Below are 19,274 nucleotides of genomic sequence, written 5' to 3'. Positions count from 1 at the left end.
AGAGCCACCTTTTGCTGCAGTTAGAGCTGCAAGTCTTTTGGGATATGTCCCTATTAGCTTAGCACATCTAGCCACTGGGATTTTTGCCCATTCCTCAAGGCAAAACTGCTCCAACTCCCTCAAGTTAGATGGGTTGTGTTGGTGTACAGCAATCTTCAGGTTATGCTGTATGCAGTATGTTTAGGGTCATTGTCCTGCTGGAACGTGAACCTTCGTCCCAGTCTCAAACCTTTGGCCGACTCAAACAGGTTTCCTCCAGAATTGGCCTGTATTTAGTGCCATCCGTCTTTCCTTCAATTCTGACCAGCTTTCCTGTCCCTGCAGATGAAAAATATCCCCACAGCATGATGCTGCCACCACCATGCTTCACTGTAGGAATGGTGTTCTCAGGGTGTTGAGTTTGTGCCACACATGGCATTTCCCATGATAGCCAAAAAGATCAGTTTTAGTCTCATGTGACCAGAGAATCTTCTTCCATGTTGTAAAATCCCTGCAGGTGGGTGGAGCAGAGAAGCATGGCAGGCCAGAACTGAGTTCTTACAAAACTCTTTATTTACTCGCTTTTCAGCGTTTACATTCACCCTCCCAGACACACGCATGCACACCAGTGTTCGGGTTGGGGAGAGCTCTCTTCCTCTGCTCTCCCTGTCCTCTTATAGGGCGTGGTCACTGGGGAAGACACACAAACACGTTAATTCCCATCAGGTGCAGTGATTCTACTACTTACCTTCCCTGACTCCGCCCTCCATTCACAGACCAATGCTTAACCACGCCCCTGCTGCCACACGTGTGTTTGGGGAGTCTGCCACATGCTGTTGGGCAAACTCCAAACGTGTTTTCTTAAGCAATGGCTTTTTTCTGTCCACTCTTCCATAAAGCCCCGCTCTATGGAGTGTCCGGCTTAAAGTGGTCCTATGGACAGATACTCCCATCTCCGCTGTGGATCTTTGCAGCTCCTTCAGTGTTATCTTTGGTGTCTTTGTTGCATCTCTGATTAATGCCGTCCTTGCCCGGTCTGTGAGTTTTGGTGGGCAGCCTTCTCTTGTCAGGTTTGTAGTGGTGCCATATTCTTTCCATTTTGCTATAATGGATTTAATGGTGCTCCCTGGGATATTCAAAGTTTGGGATATTTCTTATAACCCAACCCTGAGCTATAATTTGGAGGCTCCTTGGTTTTCATGTTGCTTGCTTAGTAGTGTTGCAGAGTCAGGGTCCTTCCAGAACAGGTTGATTTATACAGACATCATGTGACAGATCATGTGACACTTTGATTGCACACAGGTGGATCTTAATCAACTAATTATGTGACTTATGAAGTGAATTGGTTGGACCAGCTCTTATTTAGGGGTTTCATATGAAAGGGGGTGAATACTTATGCACACTCCAGATTTCTGTTTTTTTTTCTTTTCATCTTAATTATCGTTTGTGTCACAGTAAAACATCAATTTACACCTTTAAAGTTGTCGGCATGTTGTGTAAATCCGACAATCCATTTTAATTCCAGCTTGTAATGCGACAAAACACCAAGGGGAACGAATACTTTTGCAAGATACTGTATATAAGACCCAAAATTGGACCCAAATCATGACCTTCATTGCGTCAGGAAATCGCACTTAGCTTGAAAAGTTTTAGACATCTTACACCTGGCTTTGTTAAACTAGCTTGTTGCCGAACATGATTTTTGCAACCAGACACGAAGGCAAGGTTATTGATCGTAACATTTGTACCATTTGTTTTGGTACAAATATATTTATTTTACATAAAGAAGAAATGTTAAAGTATATTATTGGCAGAAAAATCTCAGCTACCACACAGATATTTGAAAACTGCAATTTAATTAACAGTTATTTCCATGAAATCGAGTCGTGCATGAGCCGATGATAAGCCATGTATGACGAGATTGAGTGGAATAACTGTTTTATTCTATCCACATTCACTGGATTTTGAGAAACGGGGCATTTTTATTTTTATTATTTTGCAAATTCGATCAATAAAAACTTGATACAAAACGTCCGACAAAATCATTTCCGCTTAGAATGTAAACAAATCAGCGAAATGACAGGAGGAATTTGTGAAAAATGCTATAATAATAATAATAATTCTTGAAAAATGAAAAAAGATACGTTCTTACCATCAAATACTTTTATTCCATACTTTTTTTTGTGTGTGTATTTTTTGGGGTTTTGTTTTCGAGTAGTTTTTATTTCGTCCTTGGTTGGTTCAGTAACACGCTCCTCCATTTTCTTCTTCTTCTTTCGGGTTTTTTGACTTAAAGGTGCATTACTGCCACCAACTGGGCTGGAGTGTGGAACAGGAGATGTTGGGGGGGAACGACTATATTCTTTTCATCATTTCTGTTTCTTTTAAATACTTGATACCATAGTGATATATCTGACTTGATACACGCCAACATTGTTTTTCTCTACTCACAGTATATGAGCTGATATCCTAGTAGTAGAGCAGCCAATCAGAGCGCGTGATTGCTCATATCCAGTGAATGTGGACAGAATAATATTAATTATTTTCAAGAGCTATTGATCCCTACTCATTTTAGAACGAATAATTCCAGTGAATTTGTTTCTAACTGTTTCATGACTGTGCCGTACACGCCTTCACTGTCCACTTCATTAGGAACTCCTGTACACCTGCTTATTCATGCAATGATCCGGTCAGCGCGGCACAGTGCATCCAATTTTGCACATTCACGTGAAGAAATTCAATTAATATTCACACCAGGTCAATAGTTGCCTCTCCTGCTCTTTTTCTAACCTTTAGCTGTCCAGTTTCAGTGAGTCTGTGCCCATGATAAGGTCAGACTCCTGTTCTCGGCTGACAGGAGTGAAGCATTTCTGCTCTTGTAGCCCATCAGCCTCACGGTTTGACATGATGTGCTTTCTGAGATGCTTTTCTCCTCACCATGGTTGTAGAGTGGTAGCTTTCCTGTCAATTCAAACCAGCCTGGTCATTTTCCTCTGACCTGATTTCTGCCCACAGAACTGCTGCTCACTGGATGCCTGTTTTTTGTTCCCCTTATCCCATGCTGGCTGAAAGGCTCGAAGGGTGATTTTTCCGTCCGTCCCGGGAAGGGTGCTCACCTTCTGAAATCAACTCCTCTCACAATTTTTGAAGGAATTTCACAAAACTTGGCAGGATTCTTTGTGATATGTCGGTAATTCGCATATTGTAATTTCATTAAATTTGGTCACATTTTACCAGAGTTACAGCCCTTGATTAACAAAATTATACTTGGACAATTTCATAAGAGTGTGTTTTCCTTCTGAAATCAACTCCTCTCACAGGTTTTGGAGGAATTTCACCAAACTTGGCAAAAGGCCTTGTTATATGACGGTAATACGCATATTGCAATTTAATTTAGTTTGTGAAAATTTGACCAGAGTTTTGGCCCTTGATTAAATAACTTGTACTTTGACAATTTCATGAGGGTGTACGTTCTTCTGAAATCAACTCCTCTCACTATTTGTGGAGGAATTTCACCAAACTTGGCAAAAGGCTTCGTTATATGACAGTTATACGCATATTGAAATTTCGTTTAATTTGGGCAAATTTTGCCAGAGTTATGCCCTTGATTATGAACAAACTTGTACTTTGGCAATTTCATCAAGGTGTGCTTGCTTTCTGAAATCAACTTCCCTCACAGTTTTTATCCCCCGCTGGCCGAAAGGCCCGAAAGGGGATTATGTCGTGGCAATGTCCGTCCCAGGAAGGGTGCTCACCTTCTGAAATCAACTCCTCTCACCATTTTTGGAGGAATTTCATGAAACTTGATAGGATTCTTTGTTATATGTCAGTAATACGCATATTGCAATTTCGTTCAATTCAGTCACATTTTACCAGAGTTATGGCAGAGTTGCCAGCAGGGAATATTGTGCTCTCAGAGCACTCTTGTGCACTATTCTGTGAAAAAAGAATACCTGACTCTAGACTCAGGACAGCAGTTGTTTCTGAACGACTCAAACAATGCCGTCTGGTACTAAAAAGTAATTGGATGAACTGAAGAGCTCCATGAATAAGCAGGTCTTAGGCGTTCCTAATAAATGAACAATCAGTGTGTGTTTGCTTGCAAAGTATCTTTCACTTTGCATTGTACTAATGGCTCCTTTCTCTCTCTTTATCACCCATTCAGTGCGCATAAAATGTCGTGAGCTCGTGAAAAAGATCGCCATTTACCGCAGCCGACTAGCCATCCAGCTACCAGAGAAGATTCTGATTTATGAGCTGAGTTCAGATGACTCTTCTGATATGCACTACCGCATCAAAGAGAAAATCTGCCGGCGCTTTGAGTGTAACCTACTCGTCGTCTGCTCCCAGCACATCATCCTTTGTCAGGTACAGAGTACAGTTGTTGCATGAATGTAACGTGCTATGTGTACGTTATTTTAATTACGTTTGATTAATCAATCAAGCACTTAATTAATTAAAGACGAGAGTCCAACAAATAATGAAAGGTAGATTATACTCAAGCATGTCATACCTTTGTGTGTGTGTGTGTGTGTGTGTATATATATATATATATATATATATATATATATATATATATACCCTTTTCAGTCACGTGACCTTCGTAAACGCGACCACCATTTTGGACATGTAGCGGACTTCGGCTCGAATTGGTTTGAATGTGAGGAAGGCGACAAACGGAGAACATACAAGAAAAAGGAGTGAGATGCAGAAAACACCTTCGCTATCCAGCGACGTAGGGCATTTACAGGGCGAGCAGAGGGAGAAATAACAGTAACGACACATTAGCAACGCCGTACAGAAATAACGGTTTATGGCACAGACCCTTTCGGTTCTCGCTCATCTAGCTGCTACAATGACTGCTTAGACTGCAACAATAATACCTAACACACATTTAAGTGTCCGTCGTAAAGACGTGAAACTCATCGAGTGACGAGTGTGTTCATTGATAAGCTAACACAATCTAAAAGTAGACATACCATCACACTGCCCTGGCGCTGTGTACAGTTTACCTTCTATGGTTTGTGCACTCACTATTTGCCATTACTTTCTCCAACCCAGTGTTACAGATTACAGGGAACGGCCTGGATTTAAGAGACAAATACATGTTCCTATTGTTTTGAACACTTATTTGTAGGCAGTCAGGGTATTAGGCAGAAAAAGAAATTTACCAGTCAAAAATAATATTTTATATAATCCTGATAAGTGCCGCAGGTGTGAAGACGAGCGCTGCAGGCGCGAAGTCCCTCTAGGGGGGTCTGGGGGCATGCCCCCCCAGAAAATTTTTGAAATTTAGACTTCATTTCCTGCATTCTAGGACATTTTCAGGGTGAAATGGCGTGTAATTTTTGATCAGAAATATTGCATATTTTTACTTTGTATTTTTTTCAGTTTCACTCCTGAATGTATCAGATGTATGTATGGTGTTTGATTTGGTAACAAAAGTGAAAAGAAAATAAACAACAATGAATTGTATATAATCTTTTGATCTAGTTACAGTATTTAATAATAAAAAAAAAACCAACAGTATTCTATTTTACCATACCCCAATGAACCCCCCTTGTTAATCAATGTATCACACATACCTTTTCTGTCTTTTTGTGGAAAAACGAATCAGTTTTTGTCACATTCAATTTGGGGCGTTTGTTGGGATTCATCTTGATCCAGAAGAGTGAGTCAGCAAAAAAAAATGCGGTTCTCCCGCCAAGAAAGAGGAAACTACAACGCAGAGTGTTTGGCAATTTTCGACCAATCAGAATTCGCGATTTATTCAGTCCGCATGTTACAAGATTCAGTGCGGGCCAAAATGGCGGAAACGATGAAATATTCTGATTTTTCATTTCAAGTTTTCAGTATTTTTCGTATTAAACTGTGTTTCTTACGATTTGTAAATGATGGCGGAACCACACATGGACTGGCCATCGGGAGTAGCGGGAGTTTTCCCAGTGGGCCGGTGGTTCAGTGTGGGCCAGCGGAGAAAAAAAAAAAAAAACAACAGTTGCGCGCTGGCCTTTAATATGATAAGCAATGTTAACAGTTTCTTTAACAAACTGTTAACATTGCTTATCATATTAAAGGCCAGCGCGCAACTGTAATAAGCAATGTTAACAGTTTGTTAAAGAAACTGTTAACATTGCTTATCATATTAAAGGCCAGCGCGCAACTGTTTTTTTTTTTTTTTCTCCGCCGGCCCACGCTGAACCACCGGGAAAACTCCCGCTACTCCCGATGGCCAGTCCGTGTGTGGGCGGAACATAACTGGATTTATCGGATGACATGTGGGAGTATTCATGTGCGAAAATTTTCGGCATTATCGTCCGTTTCAGTATCCGTCTGTGTGTATACTTGCCCGTTGAAATCGGCAATCACCCGTCAAATTTACGGGTGGACGGGTCTCTGCCTAATACCTTATAGGCAGTGCTTTAATTTGTAAAGTGGGAGGTCCCGGAGCGCAGAGGATGAGCGGCTCCGGTGCGGAAAAAAAGGGGGCGGGGCGCTGCGCTGCGCTTCTGGGCATGTTTTGTAATAACACTGCAAATTAAATTCATCTGCAGATATTTTGTGGATGTCGTTTCATGAGAGAAATCACCAACAAGGCAGATATCAAAATCAGACATTAACACTAAATAAACTTGCATTTTTTTTAAATTTAATTATTTGGGTTGTTGTTTTTTTTGTTACATAGTCAAAAGAGGTGTCGGATCACCGGATCCAGTGTAAATAGCTGCCGGAGCCAACGCCCGAGGTTCCGGAGCGCGCTCCGGCTTGCTCCCCCTCAAATTAAGCGCTGTTTGTAGGACACTGCCTCTGATCTGTCCTACAGTCTACCAACAGCAAAGGAACACAACGCTAGCTAATGTCGTTAGCTAATAGCTACTACAGAAGAACAAAGAGGTTACAATGGGTTATTTTAGCCTATTTGGTTACACACTCGCCGCCACAGAATGTTAACAGCAATGTAATGCCTTTTCTGGCTAATTTTATTCGTCTTACCTCCAACAAAGTGGTCACTACACAAGCGCTGGTATGCCGAGGGCTGCCAATCTGTTAATTTTTTTTAATGGCCGCTATCCATCTTCTCCGTCGGGATCCGATAAAATGATAACCCTTGCCTTGTTTGTTGATGGTTACTACATCCAGGTGCACAACAATATAGTGGCATGATGGAAGTCTTGCTGAAAATAAACACTTTCTTTGCTGCCGTTCCTCAATGCTGGCTGTGGTAAACTACTGGTAGTACATGTCCAAAATGGCGGCTGCGTTTGTCGTGACGTCACGTGAAAAGGGTCCATATATATATATATATATATATATATATATATATTAGGGCTGGGTATCACCAGATACCTTACGATACTATGGCGATATTTTGCCCACGATAACGAAAATATCACGATACAGTGATTCTGTGATAATCGATATATTGCAAGAAATTTCAACCACATCACGATATCTGTGTCACTGAAGAAAATCAGAATTTATTGACCACTTTAAAATTACATTTCACATACATAACTACGGCGGCACGGTGGTGTAGTGGTTAGCGCTGTCGCCTCACAGCAAGAAGGTCCTGGGTTCGAGCCCCGGGGCCGGCGAGGGCCTTTCTGTGCGGAGTTTGCATGTTCTCCCCGTGTCCGCGTGGGTTTCCTCCGGGTGCTCCGGTTTCCCCCACAGTCCAAAGACATGCAGGTTAGGTTAACTGGTGACTCTAAATTGACCGTAGGTGTGAATGTGAGTGTGAATGGTTGTCTGTGTCTATGTGTCAGCCCTGTGATGACCTGGCGACTTGTCCAGGGTGTACCCCGCCTTTCGCCCGTAGTCAGCTGGGATAGGCTCCAGCTTGCCTGCGACCCTGTAGAACAGGATAAAGCGGCTAGAGATGATGAGATGATGAGATACATAACTACACACTCTTGCCAGACATATATTTGTCTCTATTCCACTGCTGGCAAAACCAAGAGTTGCTTCACTACAACATACAGAAAATTCCCATTTTTGTGCTAGTATTCTCAACTTTTCTGTAAGCATGGACACATCAGTGCTGCTTAACAAGCAGAATCAAATTGTTTTATGAAAACTTAAAACTTGCACTGCAGACTGCACATACATTTCAGTGCTAACACTAATATCAATTTGTTCTTTGTAAACTTGAGAACATAAACCTGAGAACATTTAACTTGTGCTTATTTTGCAGGAACAACACACTGTCTGAAACACATTGAAAAGTGCAGTGGGCATCTTAGTCTCCCTGAGCACAATTATGAAACAAAGTGCAGTGTGGGTCAGTGTCCACACACTGAAACTGACCTGAAACCTCAGTGAATCACGTTTCTTCTGAACTTCGAGTAAATACTCAAAATAAAATGCAGTGTCTCACACACACTAAATTGAAAATGCAAAATAAAGTGCAGCTTCTTGCCTTTGGCCTTAAATGACAAAATTAAGTTCACAGTTACAGTAAGTCACACATCACTGAAGTAGATGGGAGGACTTTGGCGCTGTCCAGTGTAGTTTGCTTCGGGTCGGGTTTCAGCGGCTCCAGCTGAGCTAATATGTTGGGGTGGTGTCGTGCTAAGTAAGTTCGCAAGTTTGTTGTGTTACCTGAATATCTAATTGGAGCGAAACAGGTTTTGCAGAGTGCATACTCTTTGTCCGGCTCACTGTTTTTTCTCCTTTCCTTTGGAATCCAAAGTGCCTCCAAACATCTGCCTTAAAGTTCGGCGGCGTCTCTAGGTTTACGTTAACAGCCATGCTTGCTTGTTTGTTTGTTTTTTTCCTCACTGCAACCGCCACGGAAAAAAGAGAAGATGAAGAGTGCCTTGCAGTGAGGGAGCGGCACAGCGACACCTCGCGGAGCGGAGGTGCGGAAGTCGTACTGGATTTACAACCCGTCTGAAACATGATTTATTATTTGAAAAAATATCGATATTCAAATTTTGAGTATCGATATTGAATCGGAAGACAAAGTATCGCGATATATCGCCGTATCGATATTTTTGCACACCCCTAATATATATATATATATATATATATATATATATATATATATATATACAACCCCGATTCCAAAAAAGTTGGGACAAAGTACAAATTGTAAATAAAAATGGAATGCAGTAATTTACAAATCTCAAAAACCGATATTGTATTCACAATAGAACATAGACAACATATCAAATGTCGAAAGTGAGACATTTTGAAATTTCATGCCAAATATTGGCTCATTTGAAATTTCATGACAGCAACACATCTCAAAGTTGGGACGGGGCAATAAGAGGCTGGAAAAGTTAAAGGTGCAAAAAAGGAATAGCTGGAGGACCAAATTGCAACTCATTAGGTCAATTGGCAATAGGTCATTAACATGACTGGGTATAAAAAGAGCATCTTGGAGTGGCAGCGGGTCTCAGAAGTAAAGATGGGAAGAGGATCACCAATCCCCCTAATTCTGCGCCGACAAATAGTGGAGCAATATCAGAAAGGAGTTCGACAGTGTAAAATTGCAAAGAGTTTGAACATATCATCATCATCTACAGTGCATAATATCATCAAAAGATTCAGAGAATCTGGAAGAATCTCTGTGCGTAAGGGTCAAGACCAGAAAACTATACTGGGTGCCCGTGATCTTCAGGCCCTTAGACGGCACTGCATCACATACAGGCATGCTTCTGTATTGGAAATCACAAAATGGGCTCAGGAATATTTCCAGAGAACATTATCTGTGAACACAATTCACCGTGCCATCCGCCGTTGCCAGCTAAAACTCTATAGTTCAAAGAAGAAGCCGTATCTAAACATGATCCAGAAGCGCAGACGTCTTCTCTGGGCCAAGGCTCATTTAAAATGGACTGTGGCAAAGTGGAAAACTGTTCTGTGGTCAGACGAATCAAAATTTGAAGTTCTTTATGGAAATCAGGGACGCCGTGTCATTCGGACTAAAGAGGAGAAGGACGACCCAAGTTGTTATCAGCGCTCAGTTCAGAAGCTGCATCTCTGATGGTATGGGGTTGCATTAGTGCGTGTGGCATGGGCAGTTTACGCATCTGGAAAGACACCATCAGTGCTGAAAGGTATATCCAGGTTCTAGAGCAACATATGCTCCCATCCAGACGACGTCTCTTTCAGGGAAGACCTTGCATTTTCCAACATGACAATGCCAAACCACATACTGCATCAATTACAGCATCATGGCTGTGTAGAAGAAGGGTCCGGGTACTGAACTGGCCAGCCTGCAGTCCAGATCTTTCATCCATAGAAAACATTTGGCGCATCATAAAATGGAAGATACGACAAAAAAGACCTAAGACAGTTGAGCAACTAGAATCCTACATTAGACAAGAATGGGTTAACATTCCTATCCCTAAACTTGAGCAACTTGTCTCCTCAGTCCCCAGACGTTTACAGACTGTTGTAAAGAGAAAAGGGGATGTCTCACAGTGGGAAACATGGCCTTGTCCCAACTTTTTTGAGATGTGTTGTTGTCATGAAATTTAAAATCACCTAATTTTTCTCTTCAAATGATACATTTTCTCAGTTTAAACATTTGATATGTCATCTGTGTTCTATTCTGAATAAAATATAGAATTTTGAAACTTCCACATTATTGCATTCCGTTTTTATTTACAATTTGTACTTTGTCCCAACTTTTTTGGAATCGGGGTTGTGTATATATACACACACACACAGGGCTTGAAATTTGCGGTGGTCCGGTCGCCCGAGGCGACTTAATTTGTCATTTGGCGGGTAATTCCTGTCACTAGCTAGCCCGGCTGGCTAGTTGAAAATAAAAAAAATATATGAAGCGAAGATTCAGACTAGGGCTGTGCGATATATCGAATATACTCGATATATCTCCGAAAATTCTGTGTGAGATACATAAAATTATTATATCGTAACTATCGAGTATTTTATGGTCATGTGCCGACTTGCATTTGTTTAAAACCTTTTCCGGTGGTTTTCTCCCTGTCCCTCAGGCAGTAACGTGAGAGGCTGCCTAAGGGTAAAAAAAAACAAAACAACAACAATAACGTCATGCACTCGCCAATCCCGGGCGACATCTAGGTGCTGAAAGGAACTTGTGGGCAGTGTTGCCAGATTGGGCGGTTTTAAGTGCATTTTGGTGGGTTTTGAACATATTTTGGGCTGGAAAACGTCAGCAGTATCTGGCAACACTGCTTGCAGGAAGATTTTCTAGTTTCGGTTTACAGCACTGACTCAGTTCGTGCAATCGCTGGTGTTGCACAGGCTACTGTGTAAGCTCTGTCAATTTCAGCGACAAATTTAAAATGGAAGCAGACGAATTGGTTCCTAAAAGAACTAGTAAGGGGTCAGTCATCTGGCATTTTTTTTGGATATCGCGAGGAGGACGTGGAGCAGCAAATGCCAGTTTGTAAAGTGTGCAAAAAAACCAGTATCAAAATATTCGGGTCTTGAAATAAATGCACATTAGTCATGAACAATGGTAACTACTCTCTTTTGTGTTATTTTTGACAGAAGTAAAATTCATACATGCACAAATTTTGGCGAGTTGATTTTCTGTTTGGCGAGTTACTTTGGAAGGTAACTAGTCCGGCTGGCTGGTGAAAAAATATATGAATTTCGAGCCCTGATATATATAACATCCGACAAAATCATTTTTGCGGACGTCTTTAAAGGTATAGAATAGCTTTAGATATTTATTTAATTCTTCCTTTGACATTTCAGTGATGTCATTTTCAAAGTTTTTTGAGCTTTGGAACCAGTCTAAAAAATTAAAAAAAAAATAAAATAAAGCTAGACTGCCTTTCAGATTTTTCAAGTGTAAGTCATAAAAAGAATTTTCCCCGACACCCAGTTATTTTTGTTTAGTGGAATGAAAGCGACTGAATTCGAATCACAGACTTCTAATTTTATTTGTTTTTTAATAGAATAATTAATTAATTTAAGGCCATGTGGCCCGAAATTCTCTGCTATTTTTTTCCTGCTTCACCATGACCCAATACAAGATGCTACGTCATGCATGATGTGGTGGGCGTTCCCTGTTTGCGCAAGGCATTATGGGATACAAATTTGAAACAGGAGAGAAAAATGGAGGACGTGAATGAAACATGAAAGACCGACTACAGTAATGGAAAGTGAGAAGAAAAGACGTGATGTTATATACGAAGGAAAGGAAACGCAGGACCAAACTAATAAATATCGGCGATCAGCTGTTCGTTTAGTGACAGAATGATGGAACTGTCAGTGCACGGTCAAAGGTAAACCTGCACATGCGCAGCACACGGACTTCCTCTGTCTGCTTGAGTGCGTGAAGCGAGTAATTTCATGCACATTATTTGCTCGGGAATCCCTTCAGATTAAATAACTTCCCAGCCACAGAACGGCCTGATATTTTGTGAGATATTACAGAAATAAACATAGATCACAATGAGCAAATTTCAGAGGGAACCAAATTTCACCGATTTTATGAAATTGAAAGGCCGTCTAGCTTTAATGCTTAAAGATGAAGAATGTAAACAAACCGGCGAAATGACAGTAGCAATTTGTGAAAAATGCTATAATAATAATTCTATAAATGATGATGATTATGATGATAATAATAATAATAATATGTTCTTCCCATCAAATACTTTTATTCCATATTTTGTTGCGTTTTTTTTTTTTTTTGTATTTTTGGGAGTTTTGTTTTCGAGTAGAGTTTTTATTTTGTCCTCGGTTAGTTCAACAACATGCTCCACCATTTTGTTTTTCTCTACTCACGGTATATGAGCTGATAGCCTCATAGTGGAGTAGCCAATCAAAGCGCGTAATTGCTTATATCCAGTGAATGTGGATCACACACACACACATATATATATATATATATATATACACACACACAGTACCAGTCAAAAATTTGGTCACCCCTTCTAATTCAGTGTTTTATCTTTATTTTTTATGAATTAAGTCATTTGTCGTAAAGTAATGATGGATTGTTTCCCTTTACTTCGTTGAGCGCTTCTTGACATAATATGGATTACGACAGTTGTTGAACCGAAGCTATTTACTGTGTTTTTATTCTTTACTATTTGGTCTCAAACGCATTACGAAGGTGAGAAATTGCATTAATTATCTTTTGATGAGGCACACCTGTTAATTAATAAGCATTCCAGGTGATTACCTAATGACACTGGTTAAGATAACGCCAATAGTGTGCAAAGCGTCATCAAGGTAAACGTTGGCTACTTTGAAGAATCTCATCTCATTATCTGTAGCCGCTTTATCCTTCTGCAGGGTTGCAGGCAAGCTGGAGCCTATCCCAGCTGACTACGGGCGAAAGGCGGGGTACACCCTGGACAAGTCGCCAGGTCATCACAGGGCTGACACATAGACACAGACAACCATTCACACTCACATTCACACCTACGGTCAATTTAAGGCCAATTTATGCTGACAACCCAGTCCTCGCAGATGGTGTCTGCGTAGCCCCCCCCACCTTCGCAGACGCTCTGCGCGCACCTCCCAAAAATTGTGACCACCGCAGAAGCCTCGCAGACAGCGTCGCAGACAAGAGGGCTCTGATTGGACCACTCTACAGCCGCTGTACACGCACTTCCGCTTCCCTACTTTCCCGGTTTGGTTTATTTTCACGACCGCCATTTTTAAAAACATGAGCGAAGATGGAGCAGCACGAAGAGCGGTTGATCGAGGAAGTGAGGAAGTACGTACATCTATACGACTCCAGTTCTAGTCATTATAAGTAACCGGAGGATAAACACTCCACTAACCACACCCACCAACTACTCCTAGCGATTTCGCGACTTCACACCCCCTTGCGTTGTGGCGGTGAATAACATTGCGCATGCCTATTACTCCCCGCTCAACGATAAATTACAACTGTCTGCGAAAAGCTATCTGCGAAAGCCTTGTCGCAAGAGCATGCAGAGGCCCTTGGAGTCACCAGTTAACCTAACCTGCATGTCTTTGGACTGTGGGGGAAACCGGAGCACCCGGAGGAAACCCACGCGGACACGGGGAGAACATGCAAACTCCACACAGAAAGGCCCTTGCCGGCCACGGGGCTCGAACCTGGACCTTCTTGCTGTGAGGCGACAGCGCTAACCACTACACCACCGTGCCGCCCCTACTTTGAAGAATCTAAAATAGGAAATATATTTTGTTGGTCTTTTTTAAACGCTTTTTATGTTCCACACGCGATTTCATAGTTTTGATGTCTCCAGTATTGTTCTACAGTGTAGAAAATAGTCAAAATACAGATAAACCCTATGAATGAGTTGGAGTGTCCAAGCTTTTGACTGGTACTGTGTGTATATGGGTCTGTCTCAGAAACTGGGTACTGTGTGGGTACCCCATTAAATATACACAGTCAATAAACTATACGGTTTTGAATGGTGATGTTGGTTTTAATTTGAAATAAAATGATGAAAGAAATAATACAGATAAAACTAAACCTTTGATGTGAATATTCAGAATTTGGCAAAAATTCTGCAAATTTGTGGAAAAATGGCGGCTTGATCTGGGACATGATAAACGGTTGACTACATCGCGTTCCCTTAAAAAGGTTGTAGTCCACTGAAAAGTCTACAGTTATCACTAATTGTATTTTAAGTTGTAACTTTATACACCTAAGGATTGGTGCACAGAATAATCATAACCATAATCTCATGCAAAATATTTGATCACCGTCGTAACTTCATTTTCCGCAAACCCAAAACCAATACGATCGTGTGTTTTGATCTAAACGGAAAGCCTCAGGGTCAGGGTCACTACCTCACCAAAAGTAGTAACTTAAAATCACTACGCCATATAAAAATTTAGTTATAAATCTGCGATTTTGTTTTTTAAAATGAAAGCTGAAAGTTAGGTATAGAATATGTTTCTTACAGAATATGTTACGATGGTAGCTGGTCTTGTATGAATTTCTGAGCTATAAAATGAGTTGTGGTCTATTTTTCACCATAGCGTGTTATTTGTGCGCGGGGAAGGACACACATTAACAATTTGCATGTGTAGAATGGAATTTTCCACTCCAACAGTTAGAAGTTGACCGTGCTTCCATTTGCGGTCTTTCTGTTACGCGGGTGATCTGTTCGGACGTTATCACTGAAAAGGTGAGCTTTGACAGTTTTATTTGGTTTTAGTCTTGCAGTATAAGGCAAGAGAATGTTTCTTTTTCATCTTACTTTCATATTTCGTAGTGTTTGCGTATTTTTGGCCAATATTTTGCAACCATGATCAATTTAGATCGAACTTTTGATAGAATCTATGGCCAGTCATTTTGCCCCGCCCCCGCCTTGCGCTCCGTGTGCGGTGCGGTAGTGATGTCCCGTTGCTCACGCGCCGCAGCAGAGACCCGCGCGACCTTCAGCCGGTACAGTCACTGTTCTTTTACCACCACCGTTATTCTCATCTTTCCGGTGCATTCTTGATTTTTCCATTGTGTCCTATTTCGCCATATCAAATACCCAAAATGTATCATATTATTCATATTTAAGTGAATAATCAATTCAGTCATCATAACTTGGCATTTTTAACCCAAGCAATCAAAAAGAGGAAATTTATTCAATATTTTCACTCATCTGTGAAGGAGGGGCTTTAATTCTTCATGATGTAGTTATTTTATATGTAAATCAATTTTACAAAAGCATTTGAATTGTAATAAAAAAAATTTCCACAGTGGAGGCCAGATAAAGCAAGATGCTATCTTTATTCTTATTAAACATGACAAAAGAAACATTGAGTGTTAAGTAAATGCAAAAAAAAAAAAGTAAAATTAGAAAATTTATTTTTTGACCATAATGTCCCAAATGAGAGACCAGTTTCTGAGACGGACCCGTATCCACATAATATAAACACGTTAGGTTATTGGAGTACCTGGGAGAAGCTGTGTATATACCCACAGGGCAAACTGAACTGGAGCTATGTAGTCACCACATGCCTCTGTTCAAAGCTGTGTGTGTGCGCATTTACACACTCAGACGATGCAAGATACTGAGACAGGGTCTTGACCGTTGTCTGCTTTAAATTCCTGAGCGGCTCTGCTTTCAGTCTGTGGTTTGTGTCATTCAGACAGCGAGAGTGATTCACTCGCTGGTTCTCCCCAAAGCCTTTTTAACAGCCTGATGATCTCTTAAATCGCTTTCCCAAAAGACAAAAGGTGTTTTCTTCTGCTTAAAGAGTGTCGGCTCTAACTGCTTCATGTCAAAACCCGGCATCTTTGATTCCCCTCCGAATCCCAACATGCTGTTTCATTTCATTCTTACCGACTTGTAATTGCTGTGGCATTGTACTGGAGGTCTGTTTTCACTGTGTGCTGTTGCGCGTCGAAATGTTTTATCCACTGTCGGATTAAGAAAGACGCTTACCACCTGTGTACATGTTTATTTTTCTCTGTGTGTGTGTAGGAGAAGAGACTACAGTGTTTGTCGTTTAGTAGTGTGAAAGAGAAGGAATGGATCATGGAGTCTCTGATTCGCTACATCAAAGTGATCGGTGGCCCACCAGGAAGGGAGGGACTTCTGGTCGGCCTCAAAAACGGAGCAGTGAGTTTTCAACACAGCACATCCATTGTGTGTGTGTGTGTGTGTGTGTGTGTGTGTAATATTTATTCTTCTGTACATTCACCCGTATCTCTTTTTATCCTTCATCACACAGTAAACTTCTAGGCAGTTCATTTTACATTTACTACTATTTCAAAGTCACTCTATTTATACAACCCTAATTCCAAAAAAGTTGGGATGCTGTGTGAACTGGAAATAAAAACAGAACACAAAAATTTGCAAATCATGGAAACCCTATATTTCATTGAAAATAGTACAAAGACAACATATCAAATGTTGAAATTGAGAAATTTTATTGTTTTTTTTTTTTTTTTTAAATATGCTCATTTTGAATTTGATGTCAGCAACACATTTCAAAAAAGTTGGGACAGGGGCATGTTTACTACTGTGTCTCTTTTAACAACACTCTGTAAATGTTTGGGAACTGAGGAGACCAATATTGCTGTAGCTCTGAAAGAAAAATGTTGTCCCATTCTTGCCTGATATATACAATTTCAGTTGCTCAACAGTTCGGGGTCTCCTTTGTCATGTTTTGCTCTTCATAATGCACCGAATGTTTTAAATGAGAGACAGGTCTGGACTGCAGGCAGGCCAGTTTAGCAGCTGGACTCTTACTACGGAGCCATGCAGTTTTAATATGTGCAGAAAGCAGTTTGGCATTGTCTTGCTGAAAGAAGGAAGGCCTTCCCTGAAAAAGATTTTGTCTGGATGGCAGTATATTGCTCTGAAACATGTAAATATCATTCAGCATTAATGATGCCTTCCCAGATGTACAAGCTACCCATGTCATGTGCACTAATGCACCCTCATACCATCACAGGTGCTGGCTTTTGAACTGTGCACTGATAAGCCGGATGGTCCCTCTCCTCTTTAGCCTGGAGGATGTGGGGTCATTGATTTCTAAAAAGAATTTCCACTTTTGATTCGTCAGACCTCGGGACAGTTTTCCACTTCGCCTCAGTCCATCGTAAAAGAGCTCGGGCCCAGAGAAGGTGATGGTGTTTCTGGATATTGTTTCTATCTGGTTTTAACTTGCATTTGTGGATGCAGTAATGAACTGTTTTCACAGACAATGGTTTTCTGAAGTGTTCCTGAGCCCATACAGTGATTTCCACTACAGACACATGTCTGCTTTTAATGCAGTGTCACCTGAGTGCCTGAAGATCACAGGCATCCAATGTCAGTTTTCAGCCTTGGCTCTTGCATACAGAGATTTCTCCAGATTCTCTGAATCTTTTAATGATATTATGTACCATAGATGATGTGATCCACAAATTCTTTGCAATTTTACATTGAGGAATGTTATTCTTAAATTGTTGCAGTGTTTGCTCACGCAGTCTTTCACAGAGTGGTGAATCCCTCCCCATCTTTACTTCTGAGAGACTCCGCCTCTCTGGGATACTCTTTTTATACCCAATCATGTTACTGACCTGTTGCCAATTAACCAGATTTGGTGTTTTTTAGCATTACACAACTTTTTTTTTTTTTAGTCTTTTTTTGCCCCGTCCCAACTTTTTTGAAACATGTTGCTGACATCAAATTCAAAATGAACAAATATTTTTCAAAAAACAATAAAAGTTCTCAGTTTCAACATTTGATATGTTGTCTTTGTACTATTTTCAATGAAATACTGGGTTTCCATGATTTGCAAATCTTCACATTCTGTTTTTTCTTATGTTTTACACAGTGTCCCAGCTTTTTTGGAATTGGGGTTGTATTTAAGGGTACAGTTCCACCATATATATTTACACAATTCACAATTTCTAATTCACTATTACAGATCTAAAATCAAACCTTCTCACACAAACATGGCTTTTTTATTTTTTATTTTAATTATTACTCTTTTTTTTTTTTCAAAACTACATCTTATATTAATTGCATTGGTCTGCGTTACTTTATACATTTTTCAACTGGGGGAAATTATGGGTCACAATTGTGAAATCAACAAATAAAGATGGACAGAACATGAAAATAATTTGAAAGATACAGTATGTAGAACATAAATGACGTACTACATTATACCGAGTCCAAGTGGGCTGGATTCAAAAAAATCAGTTTAGTGAGCAATAACACATGAACAATTCCTTTTAAATGCGTGAATTTATTGGTATATCTCTAACAGGTACTAATGTTGGGGATATCAGGTGAAAATTCAAATTGAATCCAAATTGCTTGAAACCGCTCTCGTTGAATTCAGAATTGAATGCAGAACAACATACTTTTGACAGAATTAAACTATGTTTATCCGTTCTTGAGGGATTACAAATCAAAGGTTGAAAAAACGGCTTAATTTTTACAAAACGGCCGTAATATTCTGTATTCGGATCACATGGTCCAAAATGGGCCTCTTTAACGAATGAGATCAAATGTTTTTTCTTAACTTTTCTATTTTTCCAAGATATTTACATGGAAATTGGTAGGCACAGAGATGTTTGTATACTGAATACAAAGTTTGAAAAATTAGAAGAAAATAATATGCAAATTAGTGTTTAATTAGTATTAACTATGCTAATTAGGTTTAAAAAAATGTTAAATCTGTACACACAATAAAAAAGTAATAAAAGATTATTTCTTATACCCTCTTTGTGCTCTGTAGGCCTTTGCATTTCTCAAAAGTAGGGCCTACTAGTGTATATGAAAGAATATAAATGGTTATTTTGATTAATATTCACAGCTTTCAAGGCGAACCTCGAAAAACCTGTGAACCACATCCAGTAAACAGTTCCATTTAATTGAATTGAAATGGACACTCGCGTTTCTGAC

The 19,274-nt window shown here is 40.2% G+C and overlaps 1 protein-coding gene across 3 annotated transcripts in view; it reads left to right on the top strand.

The window, feature by feature from the left end:
• ift122 (intraflagellar transport 122 homolog (Chlamydomonas)) overlaps positions 1 to 19,274 on the top strand; it is a 190,742-nt gene that overhangs the window by 46,540 nt on the left and 124,928 nt on the right. For all 3 annotated transcript variants that reach the window (XM_060931573.1, XM_060931572.1, XM_060931570.1), the window contains exons 11-12: positions 4,145 to 4,347; positions 16,356 to 16,493. In XM_060931573.1, coding sequence (XP_060787556.1) covers positions 4,145 to 4,347; positions 16,356 to 16,493 — 341 coding nt within the window. The remainder of the gene's footprint in view (positions 1 to 4,144; positions 4,348 to 16,355; positions 16,494 to 19,274) is intronic.

The sequence above is a fragment of the Neoarius graeffei genome, chromosome 10 (assembly GCF_027579695.1).
Source record: "Neoarius graeffei isolate fNeoGra1 chromosome 10, fNeoGra1.pri, whole genome shotgun sequence".
In the NCBI taxonomy this organism is placed as follows: Eukaryota; Metazoa; Chordata; class Actinopteri; order Siluriformes; family Ariidae; genus Neoarius; species Neoarius graeffei.
This window is presented reverse-complemented; position numbering and strand designations above follow the sequence as displayed.